Source organism: Pocillopora damicornis, chromosome 5 (assembly GCF_964200805.1).
Source record: "Pocillopora damicornis chromosome 5, jaPocDami1.2, whole genome shotgun sequence".
NCBI lineage: Eukaryota > Metazoa > Cnidaria > Anthozoa > Scleractinia > Pocilloporidae > Pocillopora > Pocillopora damicornis.
In genome coordinates, this window is record NC_142674.1 from 5,298,843 (window position 1) to 5,324,981 (window position 26,139).

General features: G+C 37.8%; 2 protein-coding genes across 2 annotated transcripts in view; one reads left to right on the forward strand and one right to left on the reverse strand.

The window, feature by feature from the left end:
• On the reverse strand, nucleotides 1–24,801 carry LOC113683130 (uncharacterized). The gene is made up of 44 exons (XM_027200347.2): nucleotides 24,625–24,801; nucleotides 24,467–24,517; nucleotides 22,979–23,083; nucleotides 22,373–22,471; nucleotides 21,478–21,798; nucleotides 21,297–21,363; nucleotides 20,713–20,819; nucleotides 19,542–19,628; nucleotides 19,092–19,150; nucleotides 18,681–18,821; nucleotides 18,524–18,586; nucleotides 18,320–18,425; nucleotides 18,010–18,096; nucleotides 17,725–17,807; nucleotides 17,170–17,263; nucleotides 16,779–16,832; nucleotides 15,755–15,856; nucleotides 15,545–15,673; nucleotides 14,911–15,045; nucleotides 13,682–13,810; nucleotides 12,778–12,912; nucleotides 12,546–12,644; nucleotides 11,732–11,821; nucleotides 11,426–11,485; nucleotides 10,926–11,033; nucleotides 9,964–10,011; nucleotides 9,534–9,593; nucleotides 9,158–9,226; nucleotides 8,915–9,004; nucleotides 8,407–8,490; nucleotides 7,904–7,966; nucleotides 7,221–7,328; nucleotides 6,632–6,721; nucleotides 6,460–6,512; nucleotides 6,003–6,072; nucleotides 5,794–5,889; nucleotides 5,124–5,213; nucleotides 4,514–4,718; nucleotides 4,356–4,410; nucleotides 3,535–3,655; nucleotides 2,995–3,093; nucleotides 2,429–2,448; nucleotides 1,979–2,090; nucleotides 1–1,377 (listed from the first exon to the last, which is right to left on the reverse strand). The coding sequence occupies exons 1-44, from the start codon at nucleotides 24,664–24,666 to the stop codon at nucleotides 1,342–1,344; spliced, it is 4,122 nt and encodes a 1,373-aa protein (XP_027056148.2). The 5' UTR covers nucleotides 24,667–24,801; the 3' UTR covers nucleotides 1–1,341.
• LOC113683119 (uncharacterized) overlaps nucleotides 24,780–26,139 on the forward strand; it is a 13,313-nt gene continuing 11,953 nt past the window's right edge. Inside the window, exon 1 of the mRNA XM_089207170.1 lies at nucleotides 24,780–25,375. Within this exon, the coding sequence (XP_089063296.1) occupies nucleotides 25,210–25,375 (166 nt within the window). The 5' untranslated portion in view covers nucleotides 24,780–25,209. The remainder of the gene's footprint in view (nucleotides 25,376–26,139) is intronic.

The following is a 26,139-nucleotide window of genomic DNA, read 5'->3' on the forward strand; positions in this document are numbered from 1 at the left end:
TCCACAGAGGCCCTTTATTAATTATAACTTAAGCGAGTATGATTTTAGAAACTATCCCTAGTTTAAATTTTTATCTTTTCAAGGTTGAGGATAGAAAACTCTTCATACCAACGGTTGGCGATAGGGAATGGGGGGGGGAAGGGGGAAGGTGGCAATTACCCATCCCATCCCCTCCCTTCTACTTCGATTCCAATTCTATTTCAAACAAGGCGGCAAGGAAAGGAAGGAACAATGATGATAAACAAACATGGCTGCCCGGTGGACCATCCCTTATAGCGCTGACACGCTCTTTACGATGAGATGTCTGCACTGCAGGCTGATGAATCCCAGAATGAAATAAACACCCAATCGTGCTGGTCATCTGCATCAATTGTGTAGGATAAAGGAAGCATGTACGATAGTTTATCAAAAGGCTTCTTCAACAAAGTCGTTATAAACAGAAAACAGTAGACATCTTCGAATTCATATAGCCTTGCATAGAGCAATTTTTCAATGAGTGTCGAAGTAGTCTGAAATTACATTGTTTTTGCTTTACTTCACACTGTTATTGGTGCAGAAAACTCGCGTTACCTCCTCGACCAATCATATGCAAACCAAGAACCAGTTACAACTTGGTCGCCCGCATTTTCCCGCGCTTTAGGCATTTGGTTGTTTTTACTCTGAGTTCTCATTGGCTCTTAAAATATTATCCTTCTTCTGATTGGCTGTTGCAATTATTTCGGTTTTGGTTTTACGACACTCAATCAGGACGCACTCTATCACGCTCTAACTAACTAGTTGTCGTGCCCCACATCACAAATTCACTACTCTTGCATCCATCAGGAGGTTACTTCAGACTTCTTTCAAGAAACATGAAAGATCATAAAAAGCGACCTTGACAATGCAATAGGAAACATTTTACAAAAATACTGCAAACATTTTTTGGCTGTCCGTGGTGAAAATCTTATCACTTGAGCTCAATAAGTTCCTTACCTCTCAGTTTTATGTTATGATAAGTACCACCACAAAAAAACACCTAGATATCAAACATTTTCTTAATATTTACAAATACTAATGATCATTAATCAATTTAAGTCCTTTAAAAACTTCTCCACGTTCACATTTTCGTCCTCACTAAGGAAATACATTCATTAATTCTTATACGATGCAAAATGTATTTTTAACACTTTCCATCCCTTTTTTTTTAGGTAAAGTTCTCAATAGTAAAAGTGAATAACCTCTATGTCTATCATTTATGATCCCTTGGTAAAAATACACTGATATGCAAAATACATATTGTGACGTCCTTTCTTGGCGAAAAAATATATATCTTCTACTAAGATCTACTCTTGAGAAGTCTTCTTAGCTGAAGCCTTGGTTTGGACCTAGAGAATAAGACTGAAAAGTGCAAAAATTCAAGTTAGATTTGAAGGCATGATCATACTTATATTAAAAATTCATTTTCGTTTATAGCTGTTTTCCTTTGCTGTTCCTCGCCTCAAGTCTTCGCGCGGGTAAGAAGCGTGGGCTCATTTTCGAACCAGCGGATGCTTATCGACCTAGGATTGAACCCCATTTCCTACCATCATATGGTTACTACAGTGATAAGATTTTGAAATTCCCCGAATTTTCCTGAGTTTTCTCTGACAAACGAAAACTTTCCCTTACCAACTGAACAATCTTACTAACGAATCCATGAGTAACGAATACATGAGTAAGATCAACATCACATAAAAGGAAAGTTTTTCTACTTCTCATCTTGAAGAAAGCCAAGACAAGATGAACGACATCGCATTTACTTGAAATTTCACTTTTCCCTGACTTTTTTCAAAGATGTAAATTTTCCCTGTATCAGAGTAAAATTCTCTGACTTTTTCCCGATCTTGAATAACTTAATTTGTTTTTCTGACTTTTTCCCGACTTGTGAATCAGAAGTATTCCTTTCGGTGTCGTGTAAGTTCATTCTATTGTTCAAATGTCACGCAATCAACAAGCTTACTTTAGCTGTGCCTGACGTGACTTCATCGAAGCATTTGTCACACACTCTTACAGGCTTCTTGCTCGACGTCAGTGGAGCACTTTTTGCTGTACAGTCACCACAGTAAATTAACCTTTGAAGGAAATAAAACAAGAATAACAAGTTTGTTAGTTCTCTTTTTGACCTTTTACATCTTAACATCAGTATACGCATTCTTTATACTGTTCTTTATACATTTACTAATGTGCTGACAAGGAGAATGTGTTTAATAATCAAAAGCCTCTTTAGTTGGTGATCATTTCCTATATTCTCATGATCTTAATGTTTGATTCAGGGGTGATATTGTGAGGAGAAATTAGATGCTAGTCACTCTTACATGTTTTAAGGTTTAATCTAAACAACGAAAACAACCAATATAGAAAGTGTAACGTTTGAAATCCCCTGAAAATACGGAAAATGAAGTCAACTCACCCGCAATTTCTACAGTGGTGCTGAAAAAAAAGTGTATAATTGAGAATCGTGAAGGAGAAATGCAAAATGAATTAAGAGAAACAGAGGCGGGATTGTATCGAGGTTAAGAGGATGTGATAACAGGCTCTTGTGAGACGCAAACTTTATTTTTTTTAAAACCCTTTACACCCTAACCTCAAAATCCATATTCTCCACACGCTTCTCTATACATTACCTTTGGTACTGACAAGGAGAATTCTTTTAGCAATAAAAGCTTCTTAGGTTGGCGATCATTTCCTTTATTCTCACGATCTTAATGAATGATTCAGCAGGATTACAGCAAGGAGAAATTATATTCTGATCACTCTTAGGGTTTAACGGATTTACGTATTGTTCACGGTCACTAATTATTGACATCTTATGCTTCGTAGCCAATTTTAAGTAAAGAAAAAAAGGACCAAAAGAAAATGTCTGCCTCCATAGTATAAGTACAGTGGCTATTTCAAGTCGAAAAAGAAAGACATTCTAAAAGAACGTGAAACATGTGAAACACATCAAGGGAAATGAAGGGGCACAGGAGAACCAACCTTTCTAATTTTTAAGGAGAACTGTTTGTCACAGCCATTACAGGCCGCAACATCATTATCACTTTCCCACCGTCTCGCGTTCTTTTGATTTGTTGTTATCTGAGGACATAAATAAGTAAATATAATTAACTCATTTGAAATCATACAATTCACGCAAAGCTACTCTGTCATTTGAATTACTATCTTTGTGACCAATCATGAAAACGGAAGGAATTTGTCAATCGATCATTGATGAGCAAAACCACTGCCGACTTGGTCATAGCCTGCAGAATAGGCATCATTTTAGCGAGAAAGTGCTCAGTATTTTTATGGTGAAAATCAAAGGTGCGAGAGCCTTTCCCCACCCCCTCCCCCCACCGTTCACTCTTACTCTAAATCAAATATGACCGGTCGGATAAACGATCGCGAGCGTGTGACGTTAACTCGCACTAAATAAGACGCCAGCAATGCAGGCCTACCCGGTCAAAGAAACTAATCCTAAATTTTCTACGCCATAAATCAAATGCATTACATCTGAAGAGTCTTCCTTTCCCCGTGTACCTGTAACGACTGATTCTCTTGTGTCAATTCCATCATGGCTGCCTGCGCATTTTCAACTTTTCTGTTCAGCTCAGAAATTTCCTTTTTCTGTTTTTCTATCGCCTCATCACCAGCTACACACCTAAAGAAGAACGATGAGTTGAGTTGACAATGCATTCTGTTCACCCTTTATATCCTTACATCAGTATACATATTCTCTTAACCGTTCTGTATATATTTCCTAAAAAGCTGACAAGGAGAACTTGTTTAACAATTACCAGCCACACACTTAAAGAAAAACAATCTGTCGAGTTTAAGATGTGGGATCAATATTAGCATCTGAGCAACTACCCACCTACCCCTCCCCTAACCCAACAACAGTCAATTGATAACAAGTTAGGGTTAATGTTGGGTTAGGGGAGGGGAAGGTGCAAGATGTGTTCTGCTCAGCTCTCTATTCCCTAATTGATAGACTTTCTTTTGACTTTTGCCTCACTTTTTTCCTTACTAACATCAGAATGGATATTCTCCATACTGTTCTCTATACATTTCCAAGGGTGCGGACAAAGAGTATCTATTCAACGATCAAGAGCTTCTTTAGTTGGTTGTCTTTTCCTTTATTCTCGTTACCACAATGTGCGATTCAGGGGTAAAATTGTAAGGAGAAATTAGATGCTGGTCACTCTTAGGGGCCGAAGGGTAAATGATACCTTATGTTCACTTTGAATTCGTAAAAACGTAGTGAGGGTTTCGTTGATTTTGTCACACAATCACAATTCGTTGCGTGACGCTTTCGTGACAATTGGTCACGCTAACGGTCTCAGTTTTACTGCTTTACATACCTCTCAAGTAATTTTCTTCTTTCATCCAAGTTATTTTGGACAGTTGCTTCCAAAACTAGTTAATAAGAACAAATCAGAAAAAATGGTTAATCTTCAAATATGCCACAACTTTCTAGTAAGGAGCCCCCAAGAAAAACTTTTATCACAAAAAACTTTACCAGCTATTTCTCCTTGTAAATCATCATTTCGGTTTTCAGCATCTGCAAGTTTCTCCCCAGCCTCTCTCGTCTCCTGTTGGAATTTCTCGGCCTCAGTCCTCGCAGCCGCTAAGTTTTCGTTCAGTGAGGATATCTGAATGTTGAGCCTCGTTTCCATTTGTTCTTTGGACTTTTTAAGTTCTTCGAGTTCTTGTGTTTCGTTTGCCTGGAGACAGAATACGGAAATGGAAAATGGAAAAATGACAAAACGCAGAAAAGAATAAAAATCGAGAGACGAAAGAAACAAATAAGAAATTAGAAAACAACCAAAAAACGGACAAATGAAAAAGAACAGACGCATGTTAATTTTGACTTCTTCGTTTACTGCATTTGCTGGTCAACGATCAAAAGGGGGTGGGGAGGGGAGGGGGGGGGTGTGGATTAATAGCGTCTAAAAAACTGCTACCAAGGTTACCCGTAATACACATTTAGAGTATGAAGTACTTGACTTGCAGCAGAAGCTTAAAATGACAAGTAAGAGATCTCTTTTTCGATAGAATCTATTCTACACTTTCTTGAAGCAGTAGGAAAAGACTATACCAAAAAAGGAGAAAAAGGAAAAACATCTCACCAGCTTAGTCTGAACTGCGGCTGTCTCCTCTTTCAATAACAACTGAACTCGTTTGGAGACTTCTTTAGTTTCTTCATGTTCTTCAATTGCCTGGAAACAGTAGAAGAATTTCGGTCAAAATTCGGTCAGGAAGGTTGCCCTTAATCTGTTTGCGTAACATAAGTAAACTCTTTAGAATGGCGCGACTCAAAAGCAAAAACTGTACTCTTTGTTAGAGAAATTAATTCGTATGCAGACCGGCTAAAAGAGTTTTACGTTTATACCTTGGCCCAGTTGTATAAAAGGCGGATAACGCTATCCAACAGATAAATCGCTATCCGGCAGATAAGTGATAGCAAAACGTATAGCGTTATCAACTGGATAGAGTTTTATCCAGTGGATAGCGTTATCCAACCTTTGAACAACCAGGGCCAGGACTGTAAGTGTTGATAGAACATCACATTCTCCTTAAATTCTCCAGTTAGGAGCTTAAACGTCAAATTTCCCCAACCAGTACTTTAGGGAATACATAGTCATCAACATAAATTATTTAAAGAGCACATCACGGATAAACGAGTGCACAACTTAACAATTCAAATTCTCCCTACTGCGAATATAAGGTAGGTATTGAAACGGGCACGAAAGTAAAAAAACAAAACAAACTCAGAGTCAAATAACTTCACTTCGTTACCTTTTGTAAGTCTTTTTCTGAGTTAGCCAGCTTATTTTCGAGATCTAGTTTCTGTTTAATTAAGAGTTGTTGCTTTTCCTGAGCCTCTTGCAGTGCCTGAAAATCACAACATGCCATTCTTTCAAAATAACAAAAAAATTTTTTTAATTTCCTAGGCAAGGAGTTTATGATATTACACGTGCCATGAATGGGTAACTGTACTGTTTTACCTTCTCCTTTGCGTCTTGTTCAGCTGCAACGTTCTTCTCCAATTCCGCTATTTTTGTTTGTGAGGAAGTTCTAGAGATAACATATATTCAGAAATTTCAGAGGGTCTTTTAAACGCTACTACCGGCAGTAGAAAAAGTAGCCGTAGGCAGCCCCTCGTTTAGTGTCGAAAGTTATCTGGTATCTCATTGGTTTTCTTCATATTACTCTCTGATTGGTCTAGAAAACTTACGCCATTCTCTCAGGCAATCTGATACAAAACTTAAACCCAATCGCGTACTGGTCACCCCCGTTCTCAGTTAGTTCTTATAGGCTCCTTGTGAAATTTATCTTTGTTCTAATTGGCTGTCGTGATGACGTAATAACTTAGGTCTAGATGCTCAATTAAAATTCGCTCAAAATGAAAATAGCGATACTATTACATCTAGATGTTAAAAAACGCGGTGTAGTCGCTGTTACCTCAATTCGTTGAGAGCATCTCTCTGACTTTCTAATTCTTGCTCAAAGGAATCCTACAGAATAATGGTCTAAACGTCATATTGTCACTGGTACATTAACTCCAAACCGTAAATAAAAAGCAAAATTTTCACATATACTCGCAGAGCATTATATTACAGTTCAAAATACATACTCTTTCCTCTTTGGTCTTCTGTGTCAGTTGTCTTGAAGCTATTAGGTCGCCGTCCAGATGTAACACTTGAGTTTCTAGGGCGTTCTTAGCCTGACAAGAGCAAAAGCAAAGAATAAAATAAAATTATTTAAAAGGCTGGAGAGAAAAGCAACGCAACAATCTTCCACAAATGCGAGAGAACGTTTTAAGTGATTCTAACAAATTCACTGCAAGACTTTTTTTTCCCGATACTCTTGGGTAATTGAGAATTCGTATCACCAACCTTGCATCACGGCCTGAATAGTGTTATTATAAGGAAGTTATGTCGTCTAGTAATAGAATTTGTAATAATATGAGTGTCGTAAAACCAAATCACAGCCCATCCAAATAAGAACTCGGAGTACAAGCACACTGTGTCAACCGCAGGAAAACGCAGACGGCAAAACTAACTGAAAGGCGGGAAAACGCGGGTGACCGAGTTTTAACTTTGCATCCGATTGGTTGAGAGAATGTTGTCAGATTTCTAGACCAATCACAAAGCGCAAAAAGGTTTTAGGATTAGTTTGGATACTTGTAAAAATTGCTCTAAAACCATTGGATGAAAACTTACTTCATTGAGTTGTTCTACAGTCTGTCTCAAATTACTCTCAATTTCCTCCGCCTGTCTCTTGAATTGTCCCAGTTCTTCATCTCCAGCTGTGACTTGGTTCTGAAGGTCCTGACAAAGAGAAATACGCGACCCGTCAAGTTTTAAGAATACAAATATACAAGAAACTATCGTTAAAGCTATGCAAGGTAAACTTCATTAAAAAATTTTCGGTAATAATTAAAAGCGAATATCTTAGAGAGATTTCAGTTTCTGACACGATTAAAGAAGTGACACACTTTATGACAAAATGAAATTTCTATTGAATTTCGTAAGTTCCCGGAAGCTGCTTTATACACTGTATCATTTCCAATAAAAAACCTTCACTTTGGTTCTGCACCAACTCTCACTGGATGGGAAATTTTAGAACTGCGTGAACTAAGTGAGCCTGATGTTTCCACGATAACTACTTACCAAAGTCTAAAACCCCATCTAACTAACACAAGACAACATTTATGTCTGACTTTCAAAACTAGCCTGCAGAGCAGGAGTAATTTTGGGGAGCGAGTGCTCAGTATTTTCTTAGCGAAAATTATGACCGCCATCTTTCCATGGCAGCGGAAGGCTGGGGAGAGAAAGAAATTTGTTACCAAGGCGTTGAACGGCAGTAAAAAATTAAGGAGAGGGTTGGGGGAGTAAAAGATTACCTTTATGTCACTTCGCGCGTCTTCTTGTTCCTTCTCAAGCCGAACAATTTTTTCTTGTGCCTCCTGAAAAAAACAAGCAATTTGGTAATAAGCTTGAGAATATTGGGGAACATTACTAAATAAAAAAGCCATAGTTGGGGCTATAAGGCAATTTTCCTGTCATGTTATCCCGCCTGATGCTTGGGATATTCCCTTCCTAAACGTCACGCGCAAATCGCGGCGTATTTTCAGGGTGTGATGCTGTGAGAGGGCTGATAAATTTCTGCTCTAGTTACTTCCGAGAGTGAAAGCAGAAGTTTCCACTCAAGGAGGATGGGGGGTAACAATTTCTTAAGAAAAAGGAGAGGGGGGGGGGGCTGGTCTCTTCCTTGCTAAACCCTTGACTTCTTGATCCAGCTCTAATACCAGAGACAATATCAAAGAGTTTTAAAGCCATGCTAATTCACCAATTAGTAAACTTATGTCTGTCATTACAGAGTAAAGGGTTGTTCATGACCATCTACCTTGGAGGAAATTTGCAGTTTACATAGCTGAGCTTCATAGTTTTTGCAGCTTTCGCATTCTTTTTTCAGCTCGTCCTCAAGAACCTACAATAGGTGATTTAAAGAGTATACGTCAGGAAAAACTTAACCAAAAATATTTCAATAGTCGCCATCGCAGAAAATTACCTAAGTATCCCCTTTTAATAATTTATGCTTCAGCCTCTCCACTCCTTAGTGGAAACTTCCGTGCATTTCTCTCAACCAATTAGCTGCAAAATTTAAACCTATGAAATTTGGCCAATGCCGTTTTCTTGCATTTCTCTTTGTTCTAATTGGCCAAAATACGCCCTGTGCCACAATGTCGACCAATCAGGTGCGAAATAAATTTAAAAGACATCTTGGTTAAACAATTCTTTTCGCGCTTGGGTCCTTCCAGGGAATCCCCTTTAGTTTTCACAGCTTCATACGTTTATCCATCCACTCTGATCACCTCCTGTAACTGATTTAAATGTCTCCCCTAATTACATACCTCGATTTTCCTTTGCATTCCGTTCATTCGTTCTTCCTTTTGCTCAAGAGATTTCTGCAGTTCACCGGCAATTTTTTCTTTTTCAGCAATCTTTTCCACACAAAAAAAATTGTGTCAGGTTATGAATTTCTATTGCTTAGAATTACTTATTCTCAATTTTCATCCATGAAATACGTGGTAATCGCGTACGAGAATGGATGTTTTAAGATTAAATGACAAATTATACATTCATGTAATTTTTACCTGCTCATGTAGTTTTGATTCCTTGGCACTAAACTCACTCTCTAAAACTATAATCCGTTCGTGATGAGTCTGATGCAAAACAAAAATAACATAACAGTTAATTCGAAGAGGAAACAAAATGGAAAAAAAACAGAATTGACTTCATTAACCCTTCAACACCCAAGATCTGATTGTTAATTCTCCCCTCTTGCTGCTACACATTTCCTTGTACATTAGTTACGAGAATGAAGCTTTAGATCAAGATAACAACCTCTATCTGATATGTTTGAGTATTCTCATTACGTTTCTGCTGGATAATGTGTGAATATTATAGGGAGAAGTTGCATGTTAATCACTTCTGAGAGTTAAGAGGGTGGTTAAGGCAAAACAAACGAACCTTCCCAAGTTCTGTCATAGCTTCCTGGACGGAAGATTTTTCCTGCTCAACTTGTTGAATCTGATAAAGAAAGTAATAAGAATTCAGTCATATTTTCTACACAAACCTCTTCAGAATATTCTATTGTAACAATAAAAAGCAAAGTCCTCAGGAAGTTATTTTAACCCATTATCAGTGAAATTTAATCAGTATAAGATTGGAAACACACATGCTCCTTTTCCTCTCTTCCAAAAAAAATGGATGATTTCTATTTGTTAAAGATAGTATGCCATACACTTTTAGCGAGAAAAAAAAATCGACCACCATTAGTGTAAGATTACTTTTCTTGATTGAGCACAGAGTTCTCACCACTAACATTAAAAGAAGCAAGTAAGGGAAATTGGCACGTTGAACTTTAGATAAAGCTGGTTCATGATGACATAGGGCCAACCTTTGACTGAAGCTGTTGACATTCTTCGACTTGCTTGTTGCACATTTCCTGAAAACAAATACACAATTACGCTTGGCAATGGTTACCCCGTTGCCGAGGTGTGAGGATTCTGTCTACACTCAGGCGAGATATTCAATGTGAGAGTTTATTTAGGATGAGTCAGCCAGTCTTGTAGTCTACACATCCTACTACAATCTGCAATGTACTGCAAGTACTCACTGAAACTAAAGGGTTATACAAAAATAGGCTGTGCTACGCCAGATACGAAAAACCACTAAAAAACCACTCTTTAGAAGTGGTCAAAAAATATGTGGAAACGTATTCCTCATCTAATGCAGCAGCCCTATACCCCACGGAAAGGGTAACTAAAATAAACCTAGTAACACTACTAATCACACAGAGAGTTGTAAAACAAAATTACATTAAATAAAAAAAAGTGGTCGAACCTAAGACTGAACGATATGTTAGCAACGACTGATCCCCCTCCGGTTCCCCTGAAAACCACGTGATCCTCTCGAAAATCCTCCGACCCCCCTCTCCCCTCCCCCAGGTGATAAATAAGGGCTGGTCACTAACGGCAGGCATTTAGAGGTTTTCCACTTTATTTTAACCCTTTAAACCCTAAGAATGATTAGCATCTAATTTCTCCTTACAATATCACTCCTGAATCACACATTAAGGTCATGAGAATAAAGGAAATGATCACCAACTAAAGAAACTTTTGATCGGTAAACAAATTCTCCTCGTCAGCACATTAGTAAATGTATAAAGAACTGTATGGAGAATATGCATTCTGATGTTAATGTGTAAAGGGTTAATTGAACCCATTTATAAATTTTAAAAGAAAAAGTTACGGTTAGTTTCGGATGTCATTTATGCGAAAAATGGGTAATGCGATAAGAAATTTTAACGATAAGCGCTACAAGCGTCTGTGTTTCATTTCATATAAGTTGTCCGAATACCTCTTTTTCTTTTAACTTCTCCTTGACGTTTTTTAGCGTTCCCATCAACTCTGAAACTTGGTTCTTACTGGACGCATCCAATTCTGACAGTTTAGCCTCTAAAGTTTGCTATAAAACAAAAAAAACACACAACCAGCAGATACATTGAAAGGTTTCATTTCATTGGTGGTAACAGTCAGCTTTCCTTACCCTGGTATATTGCCGCAAAAAAGGCGCAAACTTATGATTTAAAAACAGAGCATTTGTTTCTTATTGATGAATACTTTCATGGAAAACTTATTTTTCCTCCTTCCCCAAGAAAATTGCCGAATTGATCCTTTCAAGTTTACTTCCAAAAAAGTCATTACATTTAAGAAATCTGGAAAAATTCAGGTTTTGTCGGCGATCAAGTCCATCCCGTCCCCCCTCCCCTAATACTAGTAGGGTGCTACCACCAATTGAGCTACGAAGTCACATGTTAGGAGCGGAGCAAAAATACTGTAAAACATATTTAAGCTGACCTTTTCTAGCACGTATTGTTTATTCGCACTTTCCATCTGGTCGGTCTTCTCCTTAAGGGACTGTGAAACGTAACGATAGTAACAATCAATAAAGTAGATCGTAGATCGTAGATCGACATGGAAAAGATGTTCCATTTCGACAGAGCGATTGGTTACTGAGATCACTTTGGTTTTGCTTTTCGACAACCAATTGAAAACTGCTCTAAGTAAGTTCTTTAAATCAAGCTGTAAGTAGAACCTAATTTTTGAGAACAAAAATGAAATGCGAGGGTAACAGAACAAAGAACTGTTCTCGCCTAAACTTACTTGTGAAGTAGACGCTAACTGCTCTTTTAATGAAATGATTTCCTTTCTTGCATCCTGCTGTTCAGATCCCAAATTGGAAATAAGCTTTTCCTGGTATACAAAACAGGAAAAAAATTTCAGTAAAATGTGCGAAGTAAACTACAACCTGCTTAAAATATTACACGCCATTTTCCGGCGTCGACGCGCAATTTCAAACCCAGACACTGCTTGAGATTAGACATGGCCCTTGAGAGTGACGAGCATCTAATTTCTCCCCACAATATCACTCCTGAAGCAAACATTCAGGTTACGAGAACAAAGGTCATGATCACCGGCTAAAGAAGCTCTGTATTGCTATAACAAATTATTTCAGCAACTTAGAAAATGCACGCAGAACAGTATGGAGAATATGCATATTGATGTTATGGTGTAAAGGGTTAGGAATGGAAAAGAGTGAAGAAAAAGTCAGAGGAACATCTATCCACACCCAGCTGTTGCTAAGAACACGTCATCATATTTCATTCCACTCGCTCCTACACACTACAGTCAGTGCAGTGTTATACTAAAATACTTTTACCCTTTACACCCTTACATCAGTATGCATATTCTCCATACTGTGATTTGAACATTTCCTAAGGTGCTGACAAGGAGAACTTGTTTAACAATCAAGAGCTTCTTTCGTTGGTGATCATTTCCTTTATTCTCATGACCTAAATGTGTGATTCTGAGGCGATATTGTAGGGAGAAATTAGATGCTAGTCACTCTTCGGGGACAAAGGGTTAACGGTGGAGACTTCTGCATTTTAAAGGTGTTGTGACTTATCGTAGTACAAACCTTTTCTTCCAGTAAAGTCTTGGTAGATGTCAAATTCAATGACAGTTGTTCCTTTTCATTCTCCAAAGATTTGACGCTCTCTGCGGATTTTTCCTTATACTTCAAAATTAAAAGAAAGGAGTATTTATTTCAGAACATGGCGAACGGAGTCTGACAATTTAAGTCTGTTTCATGATGCACAACTTTTGACATTTTTTTTTTCAATTTAGAAGTGTTAGATCAAGCCAATTACCTGTTGCAGTTCCCCTCTTAAAACCAAAATTTCTTTTTCCTTCTTGCCTAAGGACTGCTGCGCGTCATCAATTTGTTTTTCCAAGGAACTTTTCTCTGACGCTTTCTCTTGTTGTAGCAATGTCATTACCTCGACCTACAGAAAAATTAAAAAAATCACCAGACATGTCCATTAATTCCCAAGCCAGCAAGCAGGCCCATATTTTAAGTGCTTCGGCACGATTGCGTCTTTGCCCGCGGGAAAGTATGACACCTTTAGCAACGAGAGCCGTGAGAGGTCTCAAAAGAATCTAGCACACATTCCTACCAGAGCTAGACCTCCGACAAAACTGTTCCCAACTCGGGCGAAGGGACGAGCGTCCTGCAGCGGGGGCCTGTTCACAAGCCTCTGATTCCCGTGGCTGAAATGCAGCTGAGAACTTACATTCCTTCCTTAAACATTTGCACCATTCAGCTTTCTGTACTCATAGGTAAAAATGAGACCTCTCAGACTGGAGTTTAACTTATCTTACTTAACAAGTTTGGTTAGCTCACGTACAGAGCGCCGTACTGTCGTGGGGGAGGGTTCAAGCCCCAGACCGGACCAACACTCAGGGTCTCAAAATAACTGAGAAAATTACGCTGCCTTTGCTATGACATCTGCCAAAGATTGGACTTTCTAGTCTTCTCGGATGAGGACGATAAATGATAGGCCATGTCTCCTGCATCTTCACAGTACTGGTTAGAATGCAACATTCACGAACCCACACACTTGTTGCAAAACAGAGAGAACGTAGCTTCCAGTGTTGTGGTCTGACCTTATTATTGTTTACACCCGCCGCAATTTCAACCAGCTTTATAGCTAAACTGGGCCTGCCTGTTTAAATATCGCAAACAAATGAACAAATAATAGGATAATTCAATACCTTTCCTTTCATTTCAGCTTCAAGCTGTGCTGCCCTTTTTGCATGATTTTCCAGTTCCATTTCTGAGGTCTTCACTTGGATTTCAAGTTTTGTGTGGCTTTCCCTTATGCTGTCATAATCTTCTTTCAACTTTCAAAAATAGATGAGAATCAGATGTTACCAGTGACACCAGCAGAATTACCGACAGTTTACAAATGAATGCTCAGAATAACTTGTATAAATAAACTGCTTTACAACTGCGCCAATGTCTTGCCCAAGAATGCAACACAATGACCTTACTCATGGGTTTAAGCCACGCTTTTCGAGCCAGAGTCAAGGTATGAACCACTTAAAAAGGTTTTTTTTAAATAAACAAATGTCTTTATCCACAATTAACTTACATACGTCAGTACTGTACTAACACTATCAGTAATCTTATCACTTACAGTAATTACGATACTAACAATGCTTACGTTACTTACAGTACTACCTCTCTTGCCATTTATACTTATCGATACTCACGTCAAAGGTCGACTACTTACTAACGGTTTTTTTTTTCATTAGCTTACACGACAAATTATGTGGTACTTACACAACTTACATTACGATTTTTAAAATTAATTAGCTTACTCTACATACTATACAATACTTTCAATATCTATTTACACTGGGTGAGGCAGTGACAATCTATGAGAGGTAGACTGCACCACATCATAGACACAATGCAAATATTTCACTTCAAAAACGGTTGCACTCTTTCCAAGTGGCCCATCCAGCCAGAGCTAATCCCAGCTTTTCAACCACGAATCGACTTGGAATATTGTTGCTGTCCATGAATAGGATGGCAGTCTATTCTAGGTTACCACTCACCCCTCCCCCCCAGATTTCTATGACAGTTCGCCGGTACCCATGTATACTCCTCCAGAGCTAAGTTGCTTAAAGAGTGGATAACGCTATCCAGCGAATAAGTCGCTATCCAGCGGATAAGGGTAAACAAAATCGTGCAGCGCTTTTCACCGCAAGGAGAGTGATCCAACAGATAGCCTTATCCACCCTTCGAACAACCGGGACCTGGACCGAGAGAGGCACTGTTGAGTAAAGTATCCTGCCCGACATCACATCAAAAGAGACCCGACCAGGTCTCGTACCCAAACCTCTCGACCCAGAGAACAGCGCGCTAATTGCTAGGCTGCTGCAAATTCTGTCATTGCTCAAAAGCCAGCGCATACTATGGTTTCTACTCATTCTACCTTAACATTCTGCTGTTGAAGAGCACTCAGTTCCTTAAGCTTCTCCTGCAAAGTCTCCTGAGAGGATCTTACTTGTTCATCCAAGACAGACTTTTCAGCGGCCTTGGCGGCTTCGAGAGCCACGAGGCTTTCACTCTGAACAGAATACAAAAATGGTTGGGCTCACATCGTTTCTTTTGAGATGTTGTCACCTCCGATGTCATTCGCAAAGTTTCGGTTGCAAACTGCACTATATGCGCCGATCCCATCGAAGAACGGTAATATGCTTCAAAAGGAAAAGCGTAATTTGTCGACCTCCTCGACAAATGATGACTTCCAAAATTAAGCTGTCTAAACGTTGCGATCCACATCGAAAGTGACTACATCGTGAAACAAAGGATAATGACCTTAATTTTTGTTGCAAAGATACTAGCAACACAGAAGACACCAACCATGACGCAATCTTCTGAGGTTGTCTTCATCAACAGAACCACTGAGGTCTCGGTAGTAAACATGCTCTAACAACATCTTTTGATAACAAGTAAGGCCTTTGCTGCTGTCTTGTATTAACAAGTGGACACCTAACGTGACCACTTAACTTTCCATGAAACCAGTCAGTCTGCCATTTTACTATCAAACAGTTCATCGCACTCACTTTCTCTTTCACTTCTTTTCTGAACTCCTCCGTTTGTTGTAACGAAATCGTACACTGTGATGTAAGATCTGTCACTGTATTCTCAAGCTTTGCAGTGTTGTCCTTTTCTTTCGCAAGCTCTTCCTCGATCTGTACGATTATAAACGACGGACACAAATACATCAAGTAAACACATATTGCTAAAGTAATCTTCTGAAATGCCTACCCAACCTTTTTCTGTTGCTTATGCATCTCCTCAATCTTCTTCGAATGTTCTTGTGTTTGAGTTTGAAGCGTAGTTTCCAGCTGCTGAAGCCGGGTCTGATAACTTTCCTACGAGTAGAAATGTTATTCCTGGATCAGTTTTCCCATTAGCAAAGGACATTTTCCTGTTGTTCATTCTGAGAATTTGTGTCAAGGAAGACACGCCGGCGATTTATTTTGTAACGCGCGTGAAATTAAAGAAAAAAAAATTGCGTTTCCTAAAGGAAATCAAACGCCAGATCTTATGAATTTTGCACTGCACTCTGATGCTCTACCACTAACCCAAAGATAACTTGATAGTGAGCAATACCACACGTGAGATTTCGTATATGACAACCAAACTGTACACTACAGCGATCAGCAGTTTCAAAATTGTGGTGAACAACTAGAATATAAGTGAACGGTGATGTAAGTCAGTGAATGACGCACGCATCTTAGGAGAAAAGGAACTCCGAGTGCTCCTAATAGGAGTGGAACTTTCGGCCTTCTGATTGGTTCTTCAGATGCTCTACCACTAAACTAAAGGAGACTCATAGTAAAGACCCAGTATTTGTCAGTATGCCATGCACACGTCTGTTTTTTGTCATGGTTTTCACGAGAGCTAGGCTTATATTGTTTTCCCGAAGCTTGTGGAATAATCAACATCAAGTTAATGGCCGCCGACAGCCAACGCCGTACGCAATGCATATTGGTCAAAACTGGGTCTTTGAGGTCCATAGTACCATTACATAATCAAATTAGATGAAAGCAGATGGACTTAGCACAGCTTTATCTTCTCAACGACAAAGCTTTAAAAATTCCATCTCTCTTATCCTGTTCTAAGATATCAGTTGTAATCAACACAACGTAACGAAGTCGATAATTTTCAAGTTAAAAAAAAATGTGCAATTAACGAAACTAGTAATTTAAAAGTTATTGAAATTAGCTGCAACTTCCAAGAACACTTCTAACAATCATGAAAATGATACCGATGTACGTGTACAAAATGTACCTTCTCTTGTTTGAGTTGTTCTATCACTGTTTCAGCTCCGCCGCCAGCTTCAATCTGAAAGTTAATAAAACCAAAGTTATCACAACAGCCAGTCGGAAGAAAGGAAAATACCGTTAATAACCAATGAGAACTCAAAGTAAAACCAACGGAAAAAACGCGGGCAACCAAGACGTGATTGGTTTTTACTTTGCATATGATTGACTGAGAGAGAGAGGCGCGAGTTTTCTGGACCAATCACAAAGCGAAGTAAAGGAAAACCAACTGAATGCAATCCTGGATTACTTTTGGAAAGCAATTGAAAACTGCTCTGGAGCAAAAATACTCTCAATAGTTTATGTTATGGAAACAGGGATAGTCCACCGATCAAGTGCTGACTTTATGTGTAATATACCTTAGCAATGAGGTCCGTCCTTTCTTCTTCAAATCTTGCGATATCGTCCTTCTTTTGTTGAAGACTACTTTCAAGATCTTTAATCGACAGTTCCCTACATACAAAGAAATGTAGCAGAACAGACAGTCTTATACTCGAGAGGCTTCCTAGGCTGCCTTAACCCTTTCACTCCCAGATCCATTAGTAATTCTCCTTACTGTCTGCCATACATTTCTCATGATGTTGGTTCTAAGAATTTGGTATTGGATCAACTAATAATCTCCTGATTGATATTATTCTTTATTGTCATCACTCGTCTGCTTGATATTGTGTGGATGTTGTAAGGAGAAATTCTATCTCCGTCACTCAAAATTTTTTTAGCTTACAACTTGAAGTATTTCACCCCTAAGTTGAAAATTTAAATTCTCCACAGTGTTTCAATTTCAGATCTGAGGACTGTATTCATTGTACTATCAAATCATATCCAGTGGTTCATGTTTCTATCTCACTTCTCACTACCTTTCAACTTAGAAATCTATCAATATTGTTGGGAGAATTTCAGTAATGGCCAGAAACCTGTTTTGAGCTTGTCTCTGTTCTTCTTCCAACTGGTTTTGCAGGTTTCTCACTTGTTGATTAGATTCTTCCTTTAAAGTCACCTGTTGAGAGCAATCACTATCAGTGGCAATAATAATGATGATACCACTACTACAACTATTATTAATACTAATAACATTAGTATTCAGTGGGGAACCCAACTTTATAAGGTGGTTTTTGGATGGGTCTTCAAGTGATGGTCATCGTTTTCAAAGGCTGAGTGATGCATTTTGCAATCACTGCTTAAAAGCAACTATTACTGACCTCAGAATCTAGTTTGCCTTTTGCCTCATTGAGCTGCTTTTGGAGATATTCAATGAATGTTTCCCTCTCTTTCAGAACAACATTAGCCTGGAAAAGTAAAAACATTTAACAGCTCAAGTCATCACTGATATCAACCAAGATACAAAAACCAACTTGGAAATCTGTAAATAATAAAAATTAATTCAGACTCTCATTTCTCTTTTACTTGAAATTTTCCATATTAATCATTTGGAAGTTGTGCTTCTTGGTGAGATAATTGTTATTTTCCATGTGATTATTTTTGGGTGCTATAGCCTGACTTTGTTCCTACCTGGCTGAGGTCATGCTGAAGGTTGATAAGATTACGTTGTTGTTCCTGGTTCTGTTCTTGAGCTTGCTTTCTGTTTTCTGTAGACGCTGTTACTGCTGTCTGCAAGCTGTCAAATCATGTCACATCACTGACAAGTCAAATATTTCAAAACAAAAAATAAACTGTTCTTCAACATAACTTTCCTCATCTTGACTATTCATTTACCTCTGTACTTGTTCAATTTTTGCTGCTTTTTCGACTTCAAGTTCCTTTACTTTCATTTGTAAGCTGAAAAATATAAAATCACAAGCTGTCCGTTAGAGGTAGATGAAAACAAGAAGTGAATAACACATTGTTATCCTTAGTAGTCTGATAATCACACCTGTTGACTTCTGTTAAGGTTGCATTGAATTTTTCCTGCCATGATTTGTGTTCCTGTTCCTTTTCTTGCCGAAGGGATGCCACTTGTTGTTGTGCAGTAGAAAGCTGATTCTGTAAAGTGATTACCTCATCTCCAGAGGGTCTTTGGAGAAAGTGAAGAGAAAGACATAAAGGAATGGTTGTATTGCATTTAAAAATAAATTCAAGGAACAAAAGTAATGGAGATATACAGAAATTTAAAGAAAGAAAATTTACAGTCCCAGATCCCAGGGATAGTTGGACAGAAACCATAAAAGTCAGTCAGTTGGTTAGACAGATAAACAGACAAACAGACAGATGGTTCAGTACATGGATGTTTAAGAAAAACATGTCCAATATTTTTTTTTTTTCACTTTTCTTTTGAAATACATACCTTTGCGAAAGCTGTTTTTCTAAGTTGTTATTGAGTCTTGTTTTATCTTCTAGTTGTTCCTGAAAAGACATGAAGCAAGGAGTAAATGCACTTTTTAAACTGAAAAAGCCAGAGGTGCAGCCAGCCTATAAGCCCCCTAAGCCCAAGTCTTCAATCTTTATTCTACCCACTTAACTTTTTTTGTAAATGACTCTTGCAAATGTTAATTAACACAAAAATTGAACTTTCTTATTGAACAGGCCTTCAGCAACTCAAAAAGGTAACAAAAACCCTGAAAACTGTCGGAAATTTTGAACTATTTTAGCTCTCTTAAGATCAAATAAAAAAAAAGTTTCCTACAGCTTTGTTAGAATGGTGATAAACTAACCAAGAGTTACCCTTCACATGTCATATAACAACATATGATAACTCAGTACCTGACTTATACCACAAGTACCAAACATGACTCACCTTCAACCTGCTTATTTCTTCACTATAAGCATTCTGTTGCTTTTTTTCCTCTTCCAAAGTTGCTTTAAGTCCAGCATTTTCTGTCGCCTATCATAAAAAGCAGATACTCTTAGATACTGTCAGAATAATATTTATAATCTCAGTATATTACGAGATAAAATTAAGACTTTGTGGTGATCAGTTAAGAGTAGGTAAATAAAAATTAATGTAATTTCAACTTGGCTCATGTTTGCACTTGAATGTTTAACCCTTTAACCCCTAGGAGTGATTGGTAACTATTTTCTCCCATCTGTATCACCCCTAAAACAAACATTGAGGTCATGAGAATAAAGGAAATGATCACCAACTAAAGAAGCTCTTGATTGCTGAACAAATTCTCTTTGTAAGTATCCCAGAAAATGTATACTAGAGAACAGTATGGAGAAAGTGTATACTGATGTTAGGGTGTAAGGGGTTAACTAATATTGATTTTAGTTCCTTTTTTTAAATATAACCAACAACCCAGACCCCTTGCAGAATTCTCTCCAGCTTGCTTCACTCAGTGCCTCAAACTTCCAACCAAAGATACACTAGTGCACCAATGCTAAAAACAAGGGCCCATTTACAGGCTTTTTCAAGTATTGCAACTGAGCTGTGGGCATTTATTACCCTTTAACTCCCAAGATATGACCACAAATTCTCCCCTCTAGCTGATACACATTTCCTAGTAAATTTGTTAGGGGAATATGGAGTGAGATCAAGATAACAACTTCTACCCAGAGTATTCTCATCACCTGTTTGTTGGATAATGTATGGATGTTATAAGGAGAAGTTACATGTTTATCACCCCTGAGAGTTAAAGAGTTACTTGCATTATTTGGATCAATATCAGATCTGGGCAACTGCCCACCTACCCCTCCCCTAACCCAACGTCCGTCAATTGATAACAAGTTAGGGTGAATGTTGGGTTAGGGGAGGGGTAGGTGGGCAGTTGCCCAGATACTGATATTGATCCCATTATTTTATTACTAATTAAAAGTAAAGAGGCTGGAGTTACACAAGCCTTTAATTTGAACATGATATTTCACATCTTCCACTTTGAGATGAAGAATACTAAGCCATCTGTAAACTAAGATAAACTGTCAAGTTCAACTTGACTTGACATAAGCTAAGTTTTCATATGTGTTCATACCAGTTGTGAAGTTCTCTGTGCTAAGTTCATCTGTTCGCTCTGACTTCCAGTCTGTGCTTCTAGTGCCTTGGCTAACTCCACTTTAAGCTGTGCAAACTCTGCCATGGCTGCAAAACAAAATCAGAAATGAACTGTAATTCTTTTTAGGGTAATTTAGCATCATTGACTGAGTTGAGTTGAATTTCAAAGCTGACATTTTAAGCATTAGCCTTTCCATCATTCACTCTGATGAAGAGGTAACACTCGAAATACCAGCTTTGAAACTCTACAATGGCCAATTTACGTTATTAATATAGTTGATAATACCAAATTACCCTGTTATACTCACCCATCAATGCAGCACCACAGTTTCTTTAGAAAGTTACTTCTTTATGCATTTGCAACTCTTTTTAGTTATCAAACATTTCAGTTATCAGTGGTAACTGTTCCCAAGTGTTACAAGTTATTAAAAAATCTCAACTGTGCATTAGACAAAAACAATTTTAAGCCACCATCATTTGGTGTTATTGGCAAGCTACTGAAATAGGCTGTAAAATTTAAAGGTATAACCACTGTAAAATTTCCACCAAGAAACTGGTACTTACATTTAACACTGTTTTCTTTTTCATCCATAAGCTTCCTTTCTGAATCCTTCTCCAAAGTTTGTTTCTCCTGGAACAAAAATGAAAATAAGATCATTAAAGAAGTGTATGTATGCACTAACTGTGTATAAAATACAGGGTGTGTTTTTGGCCTAAAACCACAGGCTGACTTATTACCACTAACCATCTCTAGTGAGCTGACTTTTTCCTCCAATTCCACCTTCTCCTTTGTCATCTTGTCAACCTCTTCTTTCAAAGCAGCAGAGTACCACTTTTCTTCTTTTAATGAAGCATTCAACTCATTAAGCTCCTGCTGTAGATACATAATTTCTTGAGTTTTATCCTCCAGTTCTTTAAGTTGATTTGACAAGCGAGACACTTCTGACTCTTTTCTGGGAACTGGTAACTCCTCATCAAATGACAGCAAAGACCCATGTCTTTCGTTCCAAACTTTTGTGGTGTCTGCAGGTAAACTTTTTGACAAGTGTGCATCTGATGGTTTTATCTAGAAGGTTGGAATACATATCAGTGGAAATAATAAAGAAGATTTGCTTTGGTTTTTTTAGGAAGACAACATATCACTTCAGATGCACTTCTTCTATATTTCCTTTAAACATGAATTACACAATAAAACCAGTAATGCCACTACTACAACAATTTCTATTAATAATAATAATAATAATAATAATAATAATAATTATAGTAATAGTAATGATAATTACACATTAAAAATATAAGTTTTCAATTCCAAATGATGGATCTTGAATTAAGTGAAGGGTTGCTCAAAACAATAACCTGCTACACCCTCCAATAGATATTACTGATCACATATGACTTGGGATGCAGTTATAGATAATGAACACTTTTATCAAGCCCATAGACTGAAAAGTGGGTGAAATCTATGAATCTCGGCTATATTTTTACATAAGGGGCAATATACTTATTGTGCAGGCTTGTTGCCAAGCTCTAGCTACAAGCAAAATTTGGCGGATGAAAAAGAGGCAATCGCCAGCTGGATTTTTGCTTAACAATTGCTCAGTAAAGCAAATTCACTGTTCACCCAGAAGTATATTACTTACTGCTGATGAATCATTTTGGGTCTCATGAACCTGATCAAAATGACTCTGCAATTCTCCTGGACCATTGAATTTTTTCATACATAGAGGACAGATGAAATCCTGGTTACATTAAGAAAAGAATTAAACAAAGGAAAAAAACTAGTCAATGAAAAAAGCAAAAAAGCTATTTTCATTAGAAAGTTAAAAGTCAATCAGAGCAGCTTAAGATTTTATTTATCCTCCTTACTACCTAGTGCCAGACTATGTGACAATGGAAGAAATTAAAAAAAACAGGTTATTTATGTACAGACAAGGTTTGAGAGAGAAGCAATGAACTATAAACAAATAAAATTAATTCCCAATTAATTCTTATTTCATCTTAATTGGTTCTAGTATCACATTGTCAACAGAATTTAAGTCAAAATGCTCGACATGCCTGTTGTGTTTTGAGTTTGTAGCATGGATTTAAGTACCACGCATGTCAAAAGATTGAGCTGCGTCAAAAATTATCAAGTAAACAATTAAATCAGGATCTGGTAATGACAAAAAACCTTTTTCCTGTGTGATATTCAGCTGCTATTTGCTTAATTTCTTTTTTCATTTTTTACTTGGAGAATAATTTTTTACCCCACTAGTTGGTGCTGGTTCACTGTCATCATGAGATGTTTCAAAATGTACTTGAAGATCCTCTGGGGAGTTGAAGGAGATCATACATACTGGACAAATGAACCCCTGTCAAAGATAACAAAATAACAATTATAATTGACCAAAACCAAAACCAACAGGGGTAAATCTAAGAAATAAACTAAATTTTTCATGTTATCAGTGCATGTTAGGAAGCAAACCAGACTATTCTCTGCTCTTCACAACCCTGGGTTTGTACCCTTTATCAGAAACAAATTTCAAGGAATGTTCCAGGACTTTTCCAGGACTTTTCCAGGACTCAGATTGATTCTTCCAGGACTTAGATTTTCACCTTAAACTCTTTCATTTCCAAGATTGTAAAATTAATTCCCTATAGGTCCACATACATTTCTAAAACATAAGTTCTGAAAACTTTGTCACTTGAGTTGAGCAGATTTCCATGACTTTCAAGGACCTATAGTCTTTTTCCAAGACTTTCCAGTCCAAGAAAATATCAAAATAAAGTTCTAGGCCTTTTTAAGTTTTCCAGAACCCATACAAAGCCTGAAAACCCCCAAACAAATTTAAATCCAACTTTATCTTGTGATACTTTTAAATTCTAATGATAATATGTTACCACCTCATAATGACATGGTGGACAGAGGGGTTCACTTCCTGGTAAAAGCAGTCATGAAGTTAGAATGATTGAAAGATTCTGGGAGAAGGAGTATTGAAACATTAAAGGGCAGGTAGCAGGAGGAAAAAGCTGCCAGCCATAAGAGCTAGAGCACATTCCAGGAAAAAGGAGATTGTGACCCTACAGTTAATACAATTTGATGGTCTGCTAGAAAATTGATGTTCTTTATCATCTGAAAGAGCAGATGCATTAATGTGAGCAAACTGTTCAAGTACTTTTTATTGCTGATGATCATCATCTTTAAACTCATTTTACCACAAATAGTTCTTAAAATGCATACATTGTTGTGCATTAAAACTGTCACAAACCAAACGTAAAATATTGTGGTAACACAGCTCCATGATTTGTACCAAGTTTAATGCTTCATTTACATACGATAAACTGCATTGCGTTCAACGTAATGCTTGGATATTGATTCCCTACGTACTCTTAGATTTCCAACTGCATCCAAGTAAGTCTAGCAGACATAATGTGTACAACAGTACATATGACACTATATATGTCACTTAATTGTTTGAAGACGTGACGGTCTCAGAAGGACTACAAACTCAAGCTTAACACTTGGCGTATTAAAAATCAAAAATTATTTTCACGGGCATATTCTTGTAAACTGAACATGCATATTGAAAATGCATACGTGCTTGTTCATTGTGTGACCTCGATCGACCGCAGTTGACGCGCGCGAATGAGGTAATTCCTCGTACGTACATGTGCACGCTATCGACCAATTTCATTTTCAAGTGCCATCGCATCAGAGAGAAGTGGGATCAAACAACTGAAAACCGCACACTTACGGAGGTTTCGTTCGGAGACTGAGCCTGTTTTGTATTCGCTGGACTCTCTTGCTGTGAAATGTGAAAAAAGAAAGCAATTTCATTCAAGCTGATATTGAGGTACGTGTCGTGACCTCTCCAACGAGCTCACTATCGAATGCTTGATCAAAAACTACTACCTGTTCGTTGTCTTTTTTCTTATCACGCCAGCGTTTAAACATCCTGGATTTCCTTCAATAAACGTGGAAGTAATGAGAAATTCAAAATATATTTTTCAATAATTGTGAATCAAACGGGTAAAAATTAGTGGATAATTAGTAGAGGGGCCTTTTGGATCCAAAATAGTAGCTACCGTTAATTTGCAAAACCGCTGGTCAACATATTTGAAGGCGGCTTGTTTTCGGGGGCAACCTGCCCCTTGAAATGCGAAAGACATTTCATACGACCAAATTTTGTGGTCGAATCGTTAAGTTTGTGGGGCGAATTTTGTCTTTTTTGTCATCGTTGTTGTCTTATTGACAATTCATCCACGCACAGTTTAAGTTTTTTTCAGGTTTATTCAATTTTGGCGGTGGAATAGTCGATCTAATGTAGGTAACTTCGTGATAAAACCTAACTCGGCCGAACTGGCAAACGTACGGGTCTTTGAACATTCGGGATTTTCAACTTTTGGCGTGTCTGAAGTTCCCGGACGTGGATTTCATCGGAGCTCGAAATTCGAAATTATTTTTGTTTTGGCTCACCGGAAGTAAAACAGAAAATAGATGGAAGTGGATGGAACTAACACCCAAGACGAGTTAAGTGGAGTTTCTCTGCAACACGAAGCGGCTTGTACGGTAGACGCAAAGGCGCTTGAGGAAAATGGCGGAGATCTAGCCTTCACTCCTACGTTTTCGCCAGATGGTCCTGTTACAACTCTTGCTGAGCTATGTAAGTAGATTTGAATTGTTCTTAAGTATTATTTAGTACATAATGATATTTTTGAAAGTGGTATGGTTATATTTCATAGTCCTGAAAAGTCGATTTAAAGTCGAAAGAAGGTCATCGTCCGCTTTCCCGCGGGTACATCAAGGAGTGCGGGATTTTTCCCGTGATAATGGCGCAAAAATTGAATATCATTTAAAACAACTTGACTATTTCGAGATTGTTTATTATGTTACAACCAATCACTCAGACAAACGAATTATATCTTCGGCTTCGGCTTGTTTGTTGATTTTCTAAATTTTCAGGGTTTCCTGAATTTTTTGTTTACACAACTTTCTGTAGAAGTGCAATTTTCAAATAAGTGTCAAAAGTAACGTGGGATTGCTTTGTTTTGCTTTACTTCGCTCTGTGATTCGTTCAGAAACTTGCCCCTTTTCTCAACCAATCAGATTCAAAACTAAACCAATCGCGACTAGTGGGTACTTGGGTCATCCCTTACTTCAGGAAGTTTGCATGTTTTAATTTAATTAAATGGCTCTTCAAGATGTTTTCCTTTCATAATTGGCTGCTATGATTGCTTTGAACTTGATTTTATGACACTCAATCAAAAATCACTCTAAGTAAGCTGAATTATTATCATGATAACCTCTGTAAATATTTGAAGCATGCCATCATCAATAATAATCCTGCTAACATATGTCAAGGCAAAGTAGTGTTTGCGAACTTAACATTTTTGAAAGGATATTAGATTGAATATCAGAGAGTGGAGG

Coding starts and splice junctions, on each gene's coding strand:
- LOC113683130 (XM_027200347.2), bottom strand. CDS start 24,666: ATGTTTAAACGCTGGCGTGATAAGAAAAAAGACAACGAACAG. Junction 11,034..11,425: donor AACAATACGTGCTAGAAAAG/GTCAGCTTAAAT, acceptor TTTGTTTTATAG/CAAACTTTAGAGGCTAAACT. Junction 4,411..4,513: donor TTTACAAGGAGAAATAGCTG/GTAAAGTTTTTT, acceptor CTTATTAACTAG/TTTTGGAAGCAACTGTCCAA.